The sequence below is a fragment of the Caretta caretta genome, chromosome 8 (assembly GCF_965140235.1).
Source record: "Caretta caretta isolate rCarCar2 chromosome 8, rCarCar1.hap1, whole genome shotgun sequence".
In the NCBI taxonomy this organism is placed as follows: Eukaryota; Metazoa; Chordata; order Testudines; family Cheloniidae; genus Caretta; species Caretta caretta.
The window spans coordinates 71,288,128-71,310,587 of NC_134213.1; the positions used below are offsets into that span (position 1 = coordinate 71,288,128).

Genomic DNA, 22,460 nt, shown 5'->3' on the forward strand with positions numbered 1-22,460 from the left:
ACGCTTAGGTTTAGAGCAAACCTGATGTAAGGTATAAACAGCTTGCTCATGTCAATATGGCAAGTTCAAGTTTAAATTAAATAAGGTAGAGCCCTGCAGTAGGAAAAATTGTTTTGAATGCTTTTTATATATATATAAATATAGACTTTTTTTTAGTAACAGTGGGGAATCTCCCTTGCAGGATTTAAGGTTTTTGTGGATGGGAGTGGGTATTGCAGGGCAGGACAGGAATAGGATTAAAAATGTTGTCCCAGGCAGCGCTCTACTTGGCAACGGATTGCCCGTTATTTTAGTTTCTTCTGGATTTAATACAATACCACTATTAAGAAAGCTTTTCATGAAAATTTTGCAGTACAAGGACAAATAAGCTGTTACAGGTATGCAGGAATGAAAAGGGTAAAATATTCACACAATTTACCTACGATTGGTATTTGTCTGTTGAATCAAATTACATTCAAAGCACTAAGGAACCCAAAAACTTGACAGGAAGTAAGAAAGCAATATTAAGACTACAATATGTTCAGCAGGCTACAAGACATTACAGAATTCATATAGATTGTATATGATTTAAATTGATGTCAAAGACCATCTTAAAAAATTCATTAAAATATTGATTTATTAACAATATATTTACACATTTTCCAGCGCTCCATCAACCACGGTGCATGTTCAAAGTTAAAAAACCAGTAAGCAGTAACCACACAATGAAAACATTTTAAACTATATTTTATACACAATTTATACAAAGGAATACTTGTTTAAATAATACAACTGGACACAAAAATATACATTTTTAGAGAAATTCACATCAGTAACTGTATAAAGCTCTCTCCTGAACTAGGGCCCTGAAAATTTAGGACTAAAACATTAGCTCTGTAAAAGTAAAAAGTTACTAGCCAGTCCTGAAAGGCCATTATATAGCACACGGACATTCTCAAGGCTATCAGCTTATATTTCAGTTTGTGTATTCAAGTTTTGAGGTCCTTATGATTACGCAAACATCAGAAATATAGTGGTATAAACAAACTGTATTTGAGAAAACAGTTTTAGAGCCAATATTAAAATCTTTAGGCTCAAAAGACCCCCTAATTTAAATACTGTTTGATACTATCTTGTACTCCAAAAATTAGGAAGAATTAGACTAATGCACTTAAACAAAGAACTTTTATTGTTCAGCAAGCGTGCTCACCACATGATTTTGTATTAGTAGAAACTTAATAAAACCTCCCATACAGTGTTTTTAAAATGAAACCAATTCACCTTTTCCTTACTTGAGTGCATTTACGTTAAGGCTTTGTACCATCTGACCCAAAATTTTACAACATAAAATGAATGGGTCCACAAATATGCTAGTATGTCTCATTGAGACTTAGCATGAAGAGAATTAAAGCTTTACACCTTAAGGAAATGGACACAGGGACACATGCTGATACCTTGAATATGTTTTCCTTTTTGTCTCAGAACCAGGATGAAAAGGTTAATTATATTAATAGTATGAGACCAGTGTTTAGTCTGTTCTTTTTAAAAGCAAGTTAATTTAATTGTAACATCTTTGGAGAAATTTCCAGTTCTGTGTCTGTAGTTCCTACAAATTTCATGCAGAAAGATACGTTTCTGAAGAGAACGTTAAGAAATTACATTTTTTATGTAAATGGAATGTATCCAGAACTGGAAACAAGACCTATGAAATATAAAAACGTTTTTCTGGATTTTGTCGTCATCATACATTTGTGTCTTGCAGTAAAGGTTCTTTGGCCTCACCAGGGGCCTGTGGACTGTGTGGATGACCATGACTGCCACTGTGTTTTTTCCAATTGCTGGACCGTACATTTAGATTGGTGTGTTCAGGAATAAACAAGGCAACAAGCAAAGCCAGCAGCACAGAGCATGCTCCAAACAAGAATGGGGGTCCAGGAATTATGGAGTTCTGAAAATAACAAGAACATTTATTTTCTAGAGGAACAGTTAAGTAGATCCATAGTTCACAGACACTGGTTGTTTCACATCAGGCTCTGTACTTAAAAATATTTTACAATTTAATTAGTTTAGGGCAGAACACTCTTAATGAGTGGGCTATTTCAATACCCAGCCCTAGTAAACCTTATTCATAGATGAACAATAGTTATTTTCAAAGGTTGAGGGAGGAAATCCAGAAGAGGAGAAACTTGTTAGATGAGTTTCTCTTTGGGTGTTTTTTAAACTGCAGAATTCTCTTCTAACTTCACAGGAAACATGCTACTGCCTAATGTCTTACCTGCCAGAAATACAAACTTAGAGAATCATACAGCTGAACTGCTATTTCCAGCCAAGTAGTTAAAAACCCACTGTAGCTACCAGATGAAGTATAGGGTTGGTCTTCACCGCCCTGTTAACCTGAGGTATAACTCGCTTTGTCCCTAACCCAGCTCCTTTCAAACACACAAATCTCTAGCTTGCTGGCCCATCTGGGACTGGGAGTAGGTTGAAACACGAATGCTGCTGACACTGGAGATAGTAATCCAACATCAACTGCTAATCCATTCGCTCTGTGTAGCTCAAATATTGCATCAACAATGTGGTCACTCTCACTGGAACTAGGCTAGAGTGGAGAAACTTGAACTCACTGTTGCGGTGGAGACAAGCCCGAAGACAGAAAGTAATGTGCATAAGGTACTGAAATAAGTTAACAGACTGCTCTTTCACCATGCAATTCTCAGATATGCGCAGCATTACAGCAAGTTATGAAGAGAATGAACTGTTAGCGACACTTGCTTCCCCACTCCTCTTTCACCTTTCCTGAGAGCGGGGTGTGTGAGTGTGAGTGTGAGTGAGAGACAAAACAGGATTATCGAGATCTTAAATCAGTCCCCCCACAATTCAAATGTAGCTAACAGCTACATTTAAACAAGCAAAGCCAAGGTATTTACTACTATTTAAAAAAAATAAAAACAGGACTGTGAATGAAACAGAAAATACAAAAGCAGAAGACACTCTCCTTCACCCTTAAATATATCCTGTTGTAGACATTACAATGGTACAGTGTTCACAGACCTAGACACCATAAGAAGTCATTTAACTATACAAAAGGGACTATGATCTAATTTGTGGTCCTTATTTTTCATCTCAGCCAGAAAGTTACTTTATGTCTGAATTTCATTCTATGGTCCTACTCTTTTCATTCATGCAATATGAGCATTAATACTTAAGTAAATTGAGTAAACCAATCCCCCCTCTCCAGTCAAGTGTAAATAAAGGACAACAAGATCTTGAATCTTTGTCTTTCACCACACCATCAAAAAGACTGACTCGTAGGCTTATTTTGCAGCAGTAAGTTTTAGATATTTATTTTTAAAAATAATATGCTATAGCTCGAAGGACCAGACCTGGCACTCGCTTTCAAGGAATGAGGAAGTAGTGCATAGGCTGGTATCTATGACCATAATGGCAATTTCTGCCTCCTTGTAGGCAGAGGGCATATTGACAGGCCAGAATGTTCTGCAATATCAAATAAAGAGGAGAATGTGCTACAAGGAAGTGGTAAGGCCCTGACAAGAAGCACGCCACAAGGAAGTATGAAAACAGCAAAGCATATTCAGCTTTTTAGTGTCCAGTCTAAATCACGTGTTTTAAAAATATTCACTAGACATAAGATACAATTCTGGGCACATTAATACCAGAAATAAATATTTACAAGTTAAAGAAAATTTAGAGAAAAGCAGAAGTTAACAGGCAAAAAAGAGACCAACATACAAGGAAAGAATCAAGAGATGTGTAACTTGGTCAGAAGACTGAGAATAGAAAGTGTTTAAAAACGTGAACCAATGGGGTTCTTTTTAGGGCAATCCAAAGGAGCAACGGGATTAATCAATCACTGGAAAATTTAGGCTCAATATCAAGAGGATTGTCTTAATTGCAAGAGTTATTAGACAGGTCAAGAGTCTCACAATAGAAGTGGTTTGAGAAGTCCCTTTGCTTGATTCATTTAAAGCTGGACTGACTAAAGCACTGTAGAATGTGCCACAGGGTACAGTCCTGAATTGGCAGCGAGATGAACTAGAGTATCCAATTTACTTCCCCCCCGCCCACCTTTCCAAGGTCCAGGACAGAGGTTCTCAAACTGTGGTCCACAGATCACCAGTGGTCCGCAAGCTCTATTCATGTGGTGTGCATAGTTCCCTCTAAGATGGGTGCCTGGGCTGCTCCACACGAGAGAATGAAGGGCCACCCACCTAATTAGTGGAGCTGCGAAGGCATGGCTCCCTAATTAGGTGCCTGGAGAAGACGCACATGTAAGGCGAGGTGGTGGCCTTGGGGAGGAATAGGGGGTATGTGGGAGGGGGCAGTGGGTGAGAAGTGGGGGAGAATTTGGGACATGTAGGGCTGCGATGGCCAGAAGAAAAAAAAAAGAGGAGGTGACTTCCCCCAATTCCAGGGCTGCCATGGCAGGAAGAGACCCTCCCCCACCCCTCCTTCCGAGCCCCAGCTTGGGGTCTGCCGCGACAGGAGAGAGAGGGCATATTCATCACATTAGAAAGGTAAGACTACGGATATTAAAATACGAGTGGTGTGCTTTTATTTGTAGAACAAAAAAACCCTTAAAACTATAAAGTTTTTTATACAGCACTTTTATCCAAAGTGCTTTACAACAGTTAGCTAATGGTACAAACATTTGGAAACATCACTAAGTGGTCCGCTGAGACCCTCAGCAATTTGCAAGTGGTCTGTGGAAAAAAAAAGAGTTTGAGAACCACTGGTCTAGGATTGATCTTTGCTGCATTTCTTGTAATTTATAAATAAATAGGAATAATACCTGTTGTGAATGGTGTTGTGTGGCCACGTTACCTCCCAACTCAGTTTCAGTCATTGGGAGTTCATTCAATTCTACATGGAATATGTAGAATATAAAACCATAAAGTGCTGGTCCCAAACCATTACACAATCCTCGAATTCCTGTTATCATCCCTTGAACAACACCTAAAGAAAAAGGCATTCCATGAAATTAAATGTGTATACAATGAAGACTGTTTAAAATGCTTTTTGGCAATTGTCTAACATGCAATGGAGCCTGATTCACTTTTTCCCTACACTGGTGTAAACTAGGAGTAACTTCACTAAAATCAATTGGGATACACCACTTTAAGGCTGATGTGAGGAGAATCATGCCTACACGAGAACCAAAAAAAAATGAGGAACATTGGGCAAGACAAACTTTGTTTTAGACAGAACACAGCATTTCCTATGCCATACTGACCAAAAGGCTGTCAAATCTGGTATGCTGTCTCTGACAGCTATCTATGCCTCATGGTTCAGAGAAAAGCAAAAATATATTACTGGGGCTCCTAAACACTACAGTAATAATAAATAAATGCACCTGAAGAATTGAGTAAATCCATGCACAGTGGGAAAGAACTGAAACATGATCAGCTGACGTACTGAATCAAGAGAAGTAGTGATGTAGTATTATGCTACCTTCAATGAATGGGTTTTCCCTATGCTAGAGACTCTCACTATTCTCATCTGTCTTGTTTGAGCAGTATAACCCAACCACCTCCAAACAGTCCACAGGCCTTTGACAACTGCGTATCACTTTTGAGAACTACCACTCTTCTACAGTGAAGTTAAAACTAGACTAATGTTTCTCATTTACATTAACATACTACTATGCTGGCTAATTTGTCCTGCAAAACTAGCATGGAGGTTGAGGATAACCCTTGAGTACCAGTAAGACAGCATTGATCCATCTGGTGGTAAGGAGATCAGAATATCCCTAGTTTGAATATTCCTTATAATTATCAACACCACCACCACTTATAAAACATACCCTGTTGATCAGCATCAGCAGTTCGTGAAACTAGTGCACTTACTGCTGGGAACGTAATACTAGACATTGCTGCAACAGCCCCTGCTGCCCACATCATCCTGAAAAACATAGAAGTGTTAAAAGAAAGAATCAAGATAAGAATTCTGAATTTCTACCTTCCATATACCTCATTACAAAGTTTAGAATGAACTGCACACACTACCCCATGCAATAGTGAAGTCACAAGTTAATCATCATTGCTGGATTTCATACCTATCAATTATTCTGAGTTTAACAAATGGTGTAAAATCATTTAAGAGATGATCAGAAAAATCCCTAATCCTTGCAAAATCCTGACACTTGCTGGGAAGCACTGATCATGTATTTTGATCACCTCTTCTTAATTTGGGAGGAGAGTTAACATCCAAACAGCTATCTTAACTTAGTTTTCCCCATTAGGTCATTGGTACATTAGTACATGTAAAGAGTGCAATTGGGGGGGGGGGGGGAAGAAGTGCTCTGATGTAAGCTGACATCTTGACAAGTCAATGCACTCTACTACAAGCAACACGACCAAAAATAAATAATCAAGAAAATCTGACTGTTAGAGAAAAGAGGACAAAGCATTTTTCAATGTTGTTTAGTGTCCATTTCCTTTTAGATGAAAAATATCCATGAACAATTTTTGGTTTTAAGAATATTGGTACGAGAGATTGACATTGTTTAGGTCAATCATACAGTACAATACCAAATTCTTGGTTTGGGATGGTTCACCAGACAGTAGTGATTTCTTTGACTTCACCAAGTACAAACCAATTACATCTTTAAAAAGAAGAAAAAAAAAAGGTTCCAGCTTAAGAGGAGACAAAGGACGTGTTGCCTGTAACCTCTCATGTAAATCTGATGCATGTAAAAAAAAACACAATGTTGTGAATGTTTCTTTATTAAGTAGTAAATAACAATTTAAAATCTTAATATGTCAGTTCATTAATTCAACTAAAACAAAACGTACGTACCAAGGCTCCGAGCCAAAACCATACCATGCAAGCTGTAATATTTGAAATCCCAGACCCAGTAAGATGGTGTTTTTATTTCCAATGGACCGCATAAGTAAACTCAAAACTACTGTCTGATGGGAAAAAGAATGTAATTTTAATTGTGAATAATCGGGCTATACAACAATACATATAAACAGTTCACTAGTTTTGACAGAAGCAAAGTAAAGTTATGTGATGTAGTATTTTCTAGACAGAGATTGAAACACGTAATAATGGAGAGAGAGATGTGAAGAGATTGTTACCTCACTCTTGACATGCAACAATTTAGATTTCCCTTTAGAAATCCATACACTGGGGATATATTATTTAACCTGCCCTGATGGCTTAAACAAGCTATTTTTCAACCCAAACTAAGCTTAAGGAGAAGACTGAATCAACTTCTAAGAGGTTTGGGAGTGTGACTATGGAAGAAATAAATTAAGGTTAAGGCACTAGACTAGAATTCATGATGTGGATTATATTCCCAGCTCTGACAGATTTAAGGTAGTCTCAATGTCTGCATCACAGTTCATCCACAAAATGGTGATATTTTTCTACTTCCCAGGATTTGAGAATGAATTGTTTATGAAATGGTCAGATAATAGGTGATGGAAAAAAAGGAAGCCATATAAAATCGGATCGGAATTCAAAGCATCTTTCCTTTTCTATTCTAACCTCCTGAAATCAGATAGACTGGGTCCTGGAATTACAGTTACAGGGATTGTCATAATACTTCGCTCTCACTTGAACCCATTACATTAGTGAAATTTATAGATTAATATTCACCTGTGCAATAATGGACAGAATCCCAAGAACTGCTATAAATGCTGCAACGCTTTCAGGTGAAAATCCCATTATCTACATTAGAGAAGAAGTAATTTGATCATTAAACTTCAAATGTACATTGACATGTCTTTCATGTTTTGTGACATCAGTGGAAAGAATAAATGGAGTAGCCAGAAAAACGCTTAATCTGAAATAGAAGATGACATCCCCGATTTTATTCGATCCCATAATCATTCAAACCAACATTTTACTCTTGCATAAAATAAAGAGAAAGATCTAGTGCGGGACAGAAAATAACTTCTATCATTGAGTATGGAACTTGAAAGAAAATCGACCCCATACTGTAAAGACTAAAAATAGTTTATCAGCTAATGAAAGCTAATTTTAACCACTGCAATGTACTGGAACTTGTACTTCAAGGAATAATGCAAATTATTAAGAAACATGAGAAATATTTTGAAAACAGATTAGTCTCTTTATTAATTATCACAGTAACTAAAAGCCACTATCAGCCATCAATCATATTGACTACTCATATATTGCTAAAGTAATGTAACAAGTGCAAAGAAAACGCCCTTCTATAAATTTAATTTCTTCATATGCAAATTCTTACCTGTCTGAGGTATAGGAAGAAGCTGGAATATTGACCTGCCTCCGGGAGGTAGGAAAGAAAGACTGTTATGCAGATTAGAAGCACTATGGAATCTTGACCCACTTTCTTTAGTGACTAGGACAAAAAAGACACAGCTGTAAAGTCAACAACAGAAAACATCTACTCTTCATCATTCATAACCAACGACTCACAAAATTTACACTGAAAGAGGCAGATACCTTTAATGCATACAGCACTGTTAAAACGTGTCTTTCAGCACTTACTAATCAGCATTTGCTAATCAGCAATTTGAAGTTACTCACACCCTTCCCCAATAAACCTAGGAACTCCTCAAACAATTTTTTAAAAACCCAAATCGAGATAAATTACTATCAGTCCCATTCCTGACTCAAAAGCAGTACAAATCCAAATCTGCATATATCAAGCTACCACTCCATACTTAAACATTTAAATAGCTTACTGCAAAGGGGTCAGCCTGTTCCCAAGAAATGGGTGCTCCCCATGATGCTGGCCTCATCTTCTCGGGCAGTGATTCCGGTACAGCAACAAGAATAAAACAAATGTCCAACAAAGCTATAGCTGTAGCTAGGACCACTACCAAGCTATTTCCATAGACTCGACCAAGGTAGGCACCAATAGCTGGGCTGGTAACTAAACTTGCTGCAAAAGTTGCTGAAACCTGTAACAGACAAAAGTCAGTATGAGAACGTTTTCCAGGAAGGAAGATCAAACGTATCCACTCTTTCTCTAACTTCACTTTCAGCACCTTGAATACTTCCAGAAACTCAGCTGCAAATCACCCTAATCAGGTGGACAAGTTCTGAACTAATGCAGTTATTTTCTCTGGCATTGCAGCAGCAACCACAGATTTCAGACATCTGAAGTTTTTAATGAAAAAATTTTGGTTAAGCAGGGCAGCACTGTATAGCTTTATGACTGTGTCAAATTTGTGAAGTTTAATTGGACATATCGAGGTCTGATAAAGGGGGAGACTCAGTATAACATTTTCTTTTGGGGGTGGTAGAAGAAACTATGCTTATTTGCACAACATCCGCAGCTCTTAATAAAATCAAAGAATTTACATTGTATAATAAAAGCTGCATATGCAAACAAAATGGAAAATAGCACCATCCTGCCAACATCTCACACTGACCCAAGAAAGGGGGAAATAGAAAAGAATGGAGAGAAAAGATTATACAATGGCCATTTTAAATTTAAGCTGACAACAAGACATTCAACAGGAGATGCAGAATTGGATGGTAGGACCAAGTTTCCATTTGGAACAGTGTTTTTAAAAAACTGAGTGGCCAAAATAAGAGTTTATAATGGCAAAGATATCAACTTTGAAAAGCTTGTGTCTCCTGCAGCAATATGACAAAGCTTTATTAAGAGAACTCTAGTTGTTGAGCCTCACAAGGCTTAAAGGTATAGAGAAATTAAGTACATACCAGCCCATAGGCCATGCTTCTTTCATGTTCTTGGGTTATATCTGCTACATAAGCAAACACCACTGAGAAAGTCACTGCAAAAACCCCAGAAACAGAGATAACAGCAAAGTACCACCTGGGGACAAAAAGGAATCAGAAAAAAGAACAGCTCAGTGGAGCTAAAATGTAACTAGTAGTGATTCACAAACTTCTGAAACACATCCAGACAGATTAAGGTATCTATGATTGTCCAACGTATTCCTGACAAGTAATTTAAATATTTATAAAGTCAGTATGAATGTGTCTTTATATGGTTATGTAATCTCTCCAGTGTGCACTGAGGGTACAACATAATTACTTGCCATTCTACAAAAAAAGGCTTTGTAGGTTAAATTAGGATAGTTCATTACAGATCGTTCAACATTAGCCTTAGCCCTGAGTCCACAGACTGGCAATTATTTCACTCAAAATGCATGTTGCAACATATAAACTGTTAAACAAATAGCCTATCACCCAGGCATAGGGATCAAAATGGGGAGACCACAAAAGACTAGATAGCAAACTGAATTAGCCTGATACAATATGAACAGTTGACTCTCAGACCTCTATTAGTTCTAAGACCTTGTCCTATCTTATTTCAGATTTATCTGCAGGAGCAGTACAAAATTTGAGACAATTGTGAACTAGCCATTGTCCTAAGGACATTAGACTCATGAATGGAGGTGTACTAACAGAACACTAAAATTCCAGCTACTCAAAATTTGCTAGATTCAAGTATTTGATAAGCACAACTATAATAAAGCTGCAGCTACTTTTTCAGTAGCAGTTTTAATATTACACACTAGTGCTTAAGGTATATGCTAGTTCTGAAGAATATTTTCAATTCTTAGTGACTATTTACTTAGTACTGAAATGATTTTGCTGAAAATTTCAGCCAAATAAAGATATGCAAGGATTAGAGAGACATTTAAGGTACTGGGAAATATACTGTATAAAATTATTCTCAACTATTAAGTTATTTACCCCCAAAAGGCTTAAAAGTACAATGCAGCCACTCAAAGGCCATATATCTTTCAAGTTCTTGGGCTCTCTCCGCTACATAAGCAAACACCACTAAAAAGTCACAAGTCACTCCAGTACTAATGTACTAGGCTTAGAAGGAAGCATGGGGCTAACAGACTTAATTCTAAGCCTGGCTTTGAGGCGTTCAGCAAGTCACTTTACCCTGTCTCAGTTTCCCCAACTCTGCAATGGACTGGTACTTCCACACCTACCTCACAGACGTGTGCTAAGAAGTAAACAACTTCTGGTACATTAACTGGAACACAAGTGCTATTATAAATGCTACATGTTCTTGCTGTATGTAATTAATAACACACTAAAGACAAAGCCATAAATAACTATGCTTGCTACTAACCATGGGCTGATCTTCATCAATGGAATTGGTGCACAAGTGAAAAATACTGTTAACAGTAAGAAGGACTTTCGTCCCCAAACATCAGATAGAGCACCTATGAGAGGGGCACTGAGAAACGATAACAAGCCCTGAAAAGTAAAAACAAATTTTAAATAAAAATCAAGAAATGAAAGAAAATACAATAGTTGAAAGATTGTTAGAAACTGACTGATTTTGTTTTGCAGATTAATGATAAATGTTGGCTATATGGAACAATGTGTCAAGCAATATCTTCTATGAGTATCCTTCATTCCCCTTTTCCACTCAGCAGCAGTTACCTACAATTTGAATTTTACTAACCCACAGAAACCCAAAATGTGAATCCAAATGCAGTCAACACACAGCTTAATAAAATGCATTTTACATTTTTATATGCTGTATTTAGGAGAGAGAACATTTTTCAACACACTGAGGACATGTGGTCTAACAATCAGAGCAAAGGACTGGGTGTCAGATATCTCAGATTCTTACGTGCTGTGACACCAACTGATTGTGTGATCTTGGGCTACTCAACTGGCCTATTTATTCCTCAGTCAAACCAAGTACAAATTTTAGCAAAAGCAAGACCTTATTCAAATAAAGTGCTGCATTTGAGCTCTCCTTGGTAAATTTACCCTCACATTTTATTCACAGCTTGAAAGCTATATTGGAAGGCTCTCCTTATTCCACTTAATAAAGCACCAGCACTTATGTATGTACCCTTTATTCATTTTAAATTGTACTCTCACTTATTGATTTAGACTGAATTTTCATTCTACCTACCTTTACTCCTTGGATTAGGCCATTCATTAGAAATGTATGCTTTGGGAAGGTTTCATGTAACACCTATAGAAGAATTATGTACATTACATACTGCATTATCCATATTTCACAACACTAAATATGAATACAGACTCAAGGATTAATATGAGGCATATTATGCCAACAATTTTAATATAAATTACAGTAAAATTCACAATGAAATTAATAAATTCAACATCAATAATCTCATTGTTAAATAGTGCACTACAGACATTTATATAGTAGACTACACAATTTCTAATAGTAAATTATGCTATGCTTCTTACTTTCCAGAAATAAAGGCACCAGTGGATAAGCTACAATGTTAGCACTACAGCTCAGGTTAGTAAAATAAGGAAAGAACGTTCTTCAAAATCACAGTGTATTTTCTTCATTTTACCACACAAGACTGACCAAAATTTCATTAAGTTTGATAAAAGTATCATTCCTACTTCAATGAAGACAGAATACTATTGTAGGATTTCCTTATTTAAGGAAAAATACACATTAATTAGGACACGCCTTACTTATGTGACGGACTGGTTCAGACACCAAATACACACTACTTTTCACAAAGGTCATTTTGCTTAAAAGGATTTCAATATCATGGAACACAAAACCAGTACCACAACACCACAGATAGATACTGAATGGTGAACATATGTACTGCTCAGATGGTTTGAATACACTGTTTTTCGCATACTAAAGCCTCATCTACACCTACAAATTATATCAATCTAGGTACAGCACTCAGAGCTGTGCAAATTTTGTGCCCTGTGTAACATAATTAGGTCAGCCTGCCTACATGTACAATGGGCATTAGGTCAACTGATGTGTTTACAAGATAAAAACATTAGATTATGAGTGCTTGACTCTTAAACCTTGTCTACAAGGCAAAGAAGTTTTTGCCTATAGATTTCAACACCATAGCCATATAACAAAAACACCCCAAACCATCACTTCCTAAACCAGAGCTATGCTGGCAAAACTTTTAAGTTTAACCTTAATCTCTGTAAACCACTGTGCACAATTATGGCATATAAACAAGAACAAAAGTTAAAAATCTCCTTTCCTTATATTGCAGATTATCAGGATACAATATCTGTCCATAGACTTCAGTCGTGGTATCACACTTTATTTCAGAGAAGTTAAATCATATCACTGACTGCAGAATAAATGAATTACTTAGGCAGGAGTGAAAACATGTTTACAAAAGAGAAAGTTTCTGCTTGCCATCACCTTGTTAATTACCAAAGGTTAAAAAGACAGTACAGAAAAATACATAATATTTAATGAGTTATATTTAAAGAATGGCCAGGTGCGGTAATGATCCTTTAAGATCAAAGTCACAAAGTTCTTAAAATTGGGACTGGAATCCCATGCATTCCTAGATCCTACTCCTGTGCTCAAGACAGACCTCTGTCTGTGGGGGTAACAGGAAAGGAAGGTTTGAGGGTTTTTTTAAGTATTTCTTCTCAAAAGTGTGTGCAATTAGCACAGATTACATATGTTGATATGTGACTAATATCAACAAGCCCAACTCTGATCTACATGGATTGTTTAATCTTGACCACATTTGGTAACATAACACACGAGATGCTCTTCCAAGTGTGAAGTTCAGGCCAGCTCAATTCCACCCAAACTTTATTTTCAAGTTTAATGCTCTGATAATACCGCAATGAACTGAATATTTTAGCTTTTTTTTTCTTTTTTCTTTTTTTTTTAACTTTTCAAGCAACACAGAAGAAGTTCATTAACCATATCACTTACCACCAAAGTAGGTGCTGTCAAAAGTCCCCAAGCAAAAAACTCCAAAAAAATCACTATGACAGCATGGTAGACACTAGGCGAACCTATTCCTTGAGGCTAAAACACAAAAACAAAAAAGTTGTTACTACAGAATATTTAAAAAGTTGCTTTATTAATAAGAAAGTTGTTTGAATGTTGGTTTATAAGCAAGAAATTGTAAGATGAAGTATGGCTCAAAACAAGCTGTTTCAGGAATCTGAATAATTGTCTTGTGTAAGCTCTGATACAGTGAAACTCCACTGAGGGGTAAAGCATAATGAATGACTGGAAGTGTCTTAAAACACAGCACTGTATGATCCCTCACTCTCTCAGATTTTGGGAGACAGACCAGTCCTCACTTACAGACAGCCCCCCAACCTGAAGCAAATACTCTCCAGCAACCACACAACAAAAAACACTAACCCAGGAACCTATCCTTGCAACAAAAGGCCAATGCCAACTCTGTCCACATATTTATTCAAGTGACACCATCATAGGACCTAATCACATTAGCCATGCCATCAGGGGCTCATTCACCTGCACATCTACCAATGTGATATATGCCATCATGTGCCAGCAATGCCCCTCTACCATGTACATTGGCCAAACCGGACAGCCTCTACGTAAAAGAATAAATGGGCACAAATCTGACATCAGGAATCCTAACATTCAAAAACCAGTAGGAGAACACTTCAACATCTCTGGCCACTCAGTAAAAGACTTAAGGGTGGCAATTCTGCAACAGAAAAGCTTCAAAAACAGACTCCAACAAGAAACTGCTGAGCTTGAATTAATATGCAAACTAGATACCATTAACTTGGGTTTGAATAGAGACTGGGAGTGGCTGGGTCACTACACATATTGAATCTATTTTCCTAAGTTAAGTATCCTCACACCTTCTTGTGAACTGTCTAAATGGGCCATCTTGATTATCACTACAAAAGCTTTTTTCCTCCTGCTGATAATAGCTCATCTTAATTAATTAGCCTCTTACTCCACCTTTTTGGGTTCTCTGTATGTATCTATCTATATGTTTCATTCTATGCATCTGATGAAGTGGGCTGTAGCCCACAAAAGCTTATGCTCAAATAAATTGGTTAGTCTCTAAGGTGCCACAAGTACTCCTGTTCTTTTTACATAAGCGGCAAAGAGTCCTGTGGCAGCTTACAGACTAACAGACGTACTGAAGCATAAGCTTTCGTGCATGCATCTGACGAAGTGGGTATTCACCCCCGAAAGTTTATGCTCCAATATGTCTGTTAGTCTATAAGGTGCCACAGGACTCTTTACCGCTTTTACAGATCCAGGCTAACACGGCTACCCCCTGATACTTTTTACCCAAATGGACTTCTTTTGACTTTAAAAAAAAAACAAAAAAAAAAAACACTCTGCCTCAACACATACTCTTTCAACCCTCAAGGGAGACTGGAGAATGAAGAGGCAATGCTCAGCCCTGAATTAAATTTGGTCTACTATGTTCATATGACTAAATGCAAACAGACAAAGATTTGGATTTAACAGTGCTCAAATCTTCTGAGCTGTTCTTGCAAAATTTCTGCCATCTTGAGATTTCTGCCACTCTAATTCAGCTATTCTTACAAGATTTTGGCTACATCCAAGCCAGAAAAATAAAGTTTCTGGTTCTGCATCAAGTGACTTGTAACCAAAGCTATAGGAGTAGGTCTAAATACAGCTACTGGAATTGGTAAACTGCACCCACCACCCATTGAATTTGAACAGATTTGGAAAAAAGCTTGTTGTTTCAACCCATCTCTAATAAAAGCTTTATATTCTGTAATGTTTAGTTCAGAATACTTTTAGTACCATGGTTACTTCTGCCCTTTTCTTCTTCCTTCCCTAGTTACCACACACATGTCCAGCATATTCATGAATATTCTGTTGCTACACTTTTCTGTTTTCCAATGAGTAGAGATGACTTTAAAATTTTTAAAGAGGCCAGAGAACAGCTTGAACTCACAGCACTACCCTTGCCTGCAGGAGCTCCTCTAGGTTTCACTCCCATCCCACCTGACTACAGTACAGGATCCAAACAGTAAACTTCTGTAAGTACCACGGGCAACAAATACTCTTTTTCCCTCCCAGGCTACGGATCAGCATCAGACTCGCTCCTGCACAATGGAGCCTCCCTCTCAGCTGCTATCTCTGGTTCCTCACTGTACCAGGGAGTAAAGAAACAGTTGGTGGGGTGGGAGTAGGAGAAGTAGATACTGGCAGCTACTCAGCAGACACACCCACCTTACAACCCCAAGAGTCAGAGGTCAAGAGCTTTTCCAACATTTCTATGGGCAAGGCATGAAGAAATAACAGTGTCTCTACCCCACTGACACCTAATCTTGGGCAGGTGAGAGCAGGTCAAGGAAATGAATCAGAGACTCCACTGAAGAGCTTCACTGCTTACAACAGTACATATTTTTAAAGAGATGGGGGAAGGTGACTACCCTTATCTGCCACTGCATTCAGCCATAAATCATTTAGCAGGATGTTTGTGCTAAAATGATCAGACATGAATTAGTGTCAAAATTTAAATCATTAGGCTTAAACAGTAACAGACAACTGAGTTGACAGAGAGGGAGCTAACTTCTCAGAGTTACTGTATCTGCTTCTGTCTACTGAATAAAAAGGCAAAGTACATTTAGAATATTTTTGTTGTAACCCCAAGTACAAGAAAAATTTATAAAAATGTACGTTTTAAGATTCTGCAGAACCTTGACTGTCATGGGATTTGATTAATACATCAAGTAGGCCTGGAGTCTGAAAATGAATCACATAAAACACTGTATTAGTGTGCATCAACTAAGCATAAACAAACTAAAGGAGAAATCACTAAATGCATTTCAAAACAACATTTTTACATCTTCCACAACAGAGATGTATTTTAGCTACAAAAATTAAAGCCTAAAGACAAAAGTGTAGCTAAATACTCAAGTCAGAACTGGGATCTGACACTCATGGTAGAAGCAGATGTTTTGTCATTATCTATTCTGAGGATGGTAGTTGTGTTGGGACAGGCAACGCACTAGTTGAACTACAGAAACCCCATCTGCCAGGTCAGATAGGCATCTTTCTAGTCCAAGAGGATTTTGTATTATAGATCAAGCCAATGATAAAATGAACTTGTATGTGGATTATAGCTAGAAGAATACTTCTATTGATACAACACTGGAAAAACTCTAAAGCAAGGACAACTTCAAATGTACAATCATAAAAGCTGAGACTCCACTTGTTATTAATATAGTTTACAAACCAGAATAAGTTTCAAAGTGAATTACAAGAAAGAGCAGAACAATTCAAAGCTTTAACTCACCCTGTCAGACTCAAGTATCCTAGCTCAAATTTCCTTTCATCAATGGTCTGAGAAGAATGAGTATTGTACATATGACATGAATTGCAATAAATCAAAACAGGATGAATTAAGGAAAGGGTCTGAACTACTATTATTGCCTTCCTTTGGAGAGTCTACATCACAAGTATTTTACGAAATGTATTTTGTATTTCATTTGTTTTTGACTATGGCTATTTAACAAATTATACAAAGGAGGATAGCACTACGGTAAGATCTTTATCACACAGTTCTACAGGAAGTCTAATTGCAGTCACTGCTGTAAGCATCCTCTTAATTTAATGAGGACTGTGAGTTATAAGAATAATACATAGTGACATTACTGCCAAATCAGGTTTGACTGATGTTCTGATAGAGAGTACACAAGAAGCCACATTATTATTCCAAAAGACATTTCTACACATTGCCACCATACTCTAGTCTTTTTACAGAAAATGTTGCTGAAATTAATGGTGTAGGAAATAATATACACCCCCATTCTCTGAAAAGAATTCTTGCAGAGAAAAGGACTGAGTTTCTTTGGGGCTAAAAAATTTCAAAATATAATGATTTTACCCCATAAGTGATTGATAAAAAATAATTTAAATTTATTGCTACTGAGCTGCAAATTAGGGAAATTCAAGGCCCTTTCAATTTACCTGTTCCCCAAAATATCATTCAGCATGTCAGGCAAGTGAGGAATTGGGGAGGATGAGAATAGAACAGGGGACCAATTTATGGTTTTTTGTTTGTTTTTTGTCTACAGTACGATCCATGCATCTAAACAGTTCTTGCTGCCATTATAAGTAACATAGTCTAGTATAACAGCATACAGCCTCAACAGGTCATTAACTCACAAAAAATAAAGTCTTAATATCCTTTCCCTACCTGGGTTTGAGAATAGGCAAATATTTGCACAAACAGATCACAAACCAATCTGTGTTGTCTAATGACTTCCCAAACAGTTGCAGGCCTGTTTTTTACTCTATGTTTCTGTACATTTGAACTCAATGTACTTTCAAATGGCCTTGCACTCAGCTTTTAATATTGGTAACTGACACTGAAGGCACTATTTTAGGTATAACTGGAAGATACATTAAATTTTCTCCTTATCCCCGGAGGCAGTCCATCCAAGTGGAAATTAGAGAATGGCACTTTTGTAACAACTCAATTTTTGTTTCCAAATAAGAAATTCTAATTTCACTAGTTGCATGAACTAGTGGAGCATAAAAAAAAAGTTACTCTGTCTGTATTCACTCACTATATTAATCCTGTAAAAAACATGTGCCTACATGTTTGTAATGCCATAAGTTTTTACTTTGTAAAGAAATGACAAACAGTATTATTGATCTTTCACAGTAGATATTTATCAGTCAAATATGAACTTGCTTTGCCTCTGACCCTTAAGTAATCTAGGCAGTAGCTCAGGGGTCGGCAAACTTTCAGAAGTGGTGTGCCGAGACTTCATTTATTCACTAATTTAAGGTTTTGTGTACAAGTAATACATTTTAATGTTTTTAGAAGGTCTCTTTCTATAAGTCTATAATATATAACTAAACTATTGTATGTAAAGTAAATAAGGTTTTTAAAATGTTTAAGAAGCTTAATTTAAAATTAAATTAAAATGCAGATCTTATCAGTTTAGTGTGATCCTTGCCCTTGCTTTTCCTTCCTGAGTTTTCCAATGTCTGGCACGTATTTGGATACTTTAAGCTGCACACAGACTTCTGAGTGATCAGTTGTTAACCGGCTCCAAGGGGGACAGGGGACAGATTTCATGTGTGAAAACACATGTTCACACAGGTATATGGATCCAAATGCTGAAAGCATTGCAAATGCAATTTTCTTCAAACAGTTAAATTTCACTGGCAGGGACATCCAGCAGGTCAGAATAGAGGCCCCATGCTCTCTCTCAGTAGCTTCAAGTGCATTCCTCAGATCTCCAAACTTTGATGCCCACAATTCTGAGCTTTTTAACTAAATGAGCTGCATTTTGAAATCTTCAACACCCATCCACTGAAATACAGACAAATCCAAGTCGCTTTCATTGAACTTTTCAGGTTTAATTAGAAAAGAAAAGATTGGCCCAAATCGCTGGAAATCTTGAAGTCTGTCAGAAAATTCTGATTCCAGTTCTTGCATGCACATTCTAATCTCAACATCAAACGAAGTGTGTTGTTCCACGTGGTGTGATAGTGATGTAAGCAGCAAATCAGGACTTAAAAATATTTCAGCACAGTGGTGCTGGAACAATTTTTAAGGTGGCGGTGTTGAGCTGCGCCCTCTCTTGCCCCTGTCTGTACGCCTCACTGCCACAGGCTGGGGACGGCTGCTGAGCTCTGGGCCAGCGGCAGGGACCCCAGGCTGGCAGCAGAGCCCCCAAGACGAGTAACCGCAACCTGGGGCTGGCAGCGAGCTGAGCAGGGCTGGCAGATGGAACCCCAGCTAGGAGATGGCCGGCAGCCAGTACCCCAGGCCAGCAGCCGAGCCCAGAACCAGGGCAATGTGAGTGCCACTGAAAATCAGCTTGTATGCCACCTTTGGCACGCACGCCATAGATTGCCTACCCCTGCAGTAGCTCATCAAGTTGATGAAGACAGTTCTTGGCTGTTTGTACAAAAGACCAGCAAACTGATGTTTTACCTTTATTTGAAGGACCTATCTTAAAGCAATAATATGATTTTAATGCATTTTGAAAAAAATATCTAAACTACACCAGTAAAGCAAGACATACATTGTTACAGTTAGCTGGACCAAGTTATCTCTCTCCCATAACCGAACTATGCTGATTATAGATGTACATTTTAAAAGTATCTCTGGCAACTTCATTCAATCACTAAGTATTCCAAGTTCTGTTAGATAAAATACTTAATAACTATTTATTGGGAAACATTTTATCACACTTCCAGTGAACTTGAAAACCTTACAGTACTACTTTGATACAGAAGTTTGTCTCACACTTACCCACCTATTCTTTTTCAGAATATGGAAGCCGAAGGAGACAGAACAAAGACCAAAGGATCCCATGATGGCGATGCACACACTGTATGGGTAAAGCACATCACAGATGGGCTTTTCACCAACAGCAGAACCACATCCTACTTCTTATACTCAGAACTCCCTGCTCTATTCTACAATGGTTTACAGTCTGCCATCATCCTAGGCTATTGTGAAACCAACTGCTACCTGAAAATGCACATCAGTTTTCTAGCTGGTATTTCCTTTCAAGATTAAGAGTTTAAATATTATTTAATCCATAAATGTTGTAGACTTACACATATTTATACAGAATGGTAAATACATGGATTTAAGTAAAGTTAACCTTCTATTGAGTCTTGACACAAATGCTCATTACTCATAAACTTACTACTTAGAGTAAAGGCAAATCACCATACTAGGTATAGATTTAAGAAATACTTTTAAACTAACAAATGATGACCAAATGGATTCCAATAAGATAGGTTTCCTTACTATCAGGTGTTTCCCCTCTATCATGAAATAATGGCAAAAAACCCTGCACCAGCCCAGAATTCTTGATCCCACATGAGGCAGCAGCAAAGAACATAGTTTTAGTCCCACCCAAGGCTGCCAGACTGCCCCACCAGGGAAAGAGTCAGAGGCTCTTTGGGAACAAAGTTCCTATGCCCAGCCCATGTGCTACCTTCAGAACACAGCATGGACCCAGCTCTGGTAGAAAGCAACCAGAGGGAGTGGAGACCAAGTTAGGCTTCAAGTCAAACTACACATCAGAGGCAGGAGCCCTTGCAACAGAAGTGTTTATAGGGCAGCTTCTTCATCACACAGGTCCCAGGTAGCTCCACCGAGAGCAGGGCTTTTCAACCTTTTTTCTTGCTGAGCCACCACCCAACATGCTATAAGAATTCCATGGCCCACCTGTGCCACAACAACTGTTTTTCAGTAGATTAAAAGCTAGGGCCAGAGTTAGGGGGTAGCAAGCAGAGCAATAGCCTAGGGCCCCATACCACAGGCAGCCTCAGAAAATTAAGTTGCTCAGGATTTGGCTTCAGCCTGGGCAACAGTCTCAGGATTCAGCTTTCTGCCCTGGGCCACAGTGAGTCTAACACTGACCCTGCTCTCTGGTTTATTCTGGCAGACACCCTAAAACCCGGAGGCCCCAGACTCCTGGTTGAGAACTGCTGAGATAAAGGATCTCCCAGCAAGCTAGATAGCAGAGACAATGTAGCACTGCATGTGGCACTTCATTACCCCATTAGCTAGAGTCAGACTTCTGTCCCAGGTTGACCTGTTTCAGGCATTGCCCTCAAGCCAGGACCTACCATGCCAACTAGGGTTGCCAACTTGACATTTAAAAACCAGAACGCTTCAGTAGGCATACCAGAATCCATCCCACCCACCCCCCCCCCGACCCACCTCCATGCACTCCTCTTCCCCCAGGTCAGAAGAGAGACTCCTGTGGAGCTCAGCTAGAAGCTGGAGCTACCCGAGGCAGGTAGGAGGGAGCCCCAGCTGAGTAGGAGCTGACACAGGTGATGGCTGCGTACCTCCTCGCCTCCCTCACCCACAGTAAACCGGACTTTGAAAGTCCGGTCAATAAATCTGACAAGACACTGTCCGGTTCCCTTACTGACCAGATTTTCCAGTTGAAGACTGGCAGCTGGCCACTCCTAATGCCAACCCCAGATTCCCTTGCAGACCTAACCAGAGAGATCCTCTGTGCACTCAGGCCTGAAAAGTGTCCCCCTCACTGTGCTGGGCTTTTCAATAGCCCTCCCCCGGTCCGGGGTCTAGCCAGACTAGCCTCACTTTGCTAGGTCCGCCCTTCCCATGCCCAGCTCACGGAACCCCAACGCAACATGTCTCCTTCGGCTCCAGGCCAACCCCCAGGCCGCACTGCTCCAGCCTGGCCTCCCCATATCAATGGCCAGCCCCCTACAAGCACCCGGGCCTCACCTCACCCCACGCTCCCTCCCCCTGCCTCACTGGGTCAACCCAGCGCCCCCGCACGCCTCCAGGCCAGCCCCTTCCCTCCAGCCAAGGCCTCAACGCGCCCCCGCACCTCAGCCGGACCCTTTCCGCCTACCTCTCCCCAGCTGCCGCCTCACTCCCCTCCGTACCACAACCAGCCCCCGTCACGCACCCCGAAGCTGGCGCAGGCCAGGGCAGGCCCCAACCCCCCGCAGGCCTCACCGTGCCGCCGTCCTTAATGATGATCTTCTTGGCCAGCATGATGCTGCGGTTCACGGCCCGTTTCTTCTTCTTCCCCCCCTGGGTCATTTTACCATCCTAGGGCCCCGGGGGGGGGGAATGTTGAGCGGCGCGGGGCCTTCGCTCCCCTGCTCCGAGCTCGCGCCGCCACCGCTCACGCTCATTGACCGCCCGCCGCCATCTTGGGGGACAGCACTGGTCACTCTCACATCACGCGATCCTCCGATTGGCTGAGCGGGGGCACGTGGGCACGGATACCCCGCCTCC

At 39.2% G+C, this 22,460-nt stretch overlaps 2 protein-coding genes across 6 annotated transcripts in view; one reads left to right on the forward strand and one right to left on the reverse strand.

Annotated features, from left to right (window-relative positions):
* The window catches only part of SASS6 (SAS-6 centriolar assembly protein), a 53,307-nt gene extending 33,111 nt beyond the window's left edge, over positions 1–20,196 (forward strand). Inside the window, exon 17 of the mRNA XM_048862688.2 lies at positions 19,989–20,196. Coding sequence (XP_048718645.2) covers positions 19,989–20,035 — 47 coding nt within the window. The 3' untranslated portion in view covers positions 20,036–20,196. The remainder of the gene's footprint in view (positions 1–19,988) is intronic.
* Positions 599–22,460, reverse strand: SLC71A1 (solute carrier family 71 member 1). 5 transcript variants are annotated; one of them, XM_075131597.1, is made up of 13 exons: positions 22,176–22,410; positions 19,971–20,049; positions 13,649–13,744; positions 11,861–11,923; positions 11,060–11,187; positions 9,664–9,778; positions 8,676–8,894; positions 8,216–8,329; positions 7,603–7,674; positions 6,796–6,908; positions 5,801–5,898; positions 4,790–4,953; positions 599–1,927 (listed from the first exon to the last, which is right to left on the reverse strand). In XM_075131597.1, exons 2-13 carry the CDS (start codon positions 20,031–20,033, stop codon positions 1,721–1,723), a joined length of 1,452 nt encoding a protein of 483 aa, XP_074987698.1. In that variant the 5' UTR covers positions 20,034–20,049; positions 22,176–22,410; the 3' UTR covers positions 599–1,720. The 5 variants fall into 5 exon arrangements, with proteins under 5 accessions (XP_074987698.1, XP_048718647.1, XP_048718650.1 ...); XM_048862690.2 differs by lacking the exon at positions 19,971–20,049 and having other exon boundaries at positions 22,176–22,408; XM_048862693.2 differs by lacking the exon at positions 22,176–22,410 and having other exon boundaries at positions 19,975–20,049.

Coding starts and splice junctions, on each gene's coding strand:
- SLC71A1 (XM_048862690.2), bottom strand. CDS start 22,262: ATGACCCAGGGGGGGAAGAAGAAGAAACGGGCCGTGAACCGCAGCATC. Junction 13,745..22,175: donor TCATTAAGGACGGCGGCACG/GTGAGGCCTGCG, acceptor TTTGTGTTTTAG/CCTCAAGGAATAGGTTCGCC. Junction 7,675..8,215: donor TCTTCCTATACCTCAGACAG/GTAAGAATTTGC, acceptor TCTCTAATGTAG/ATAATGGGATTTTCACCTGA.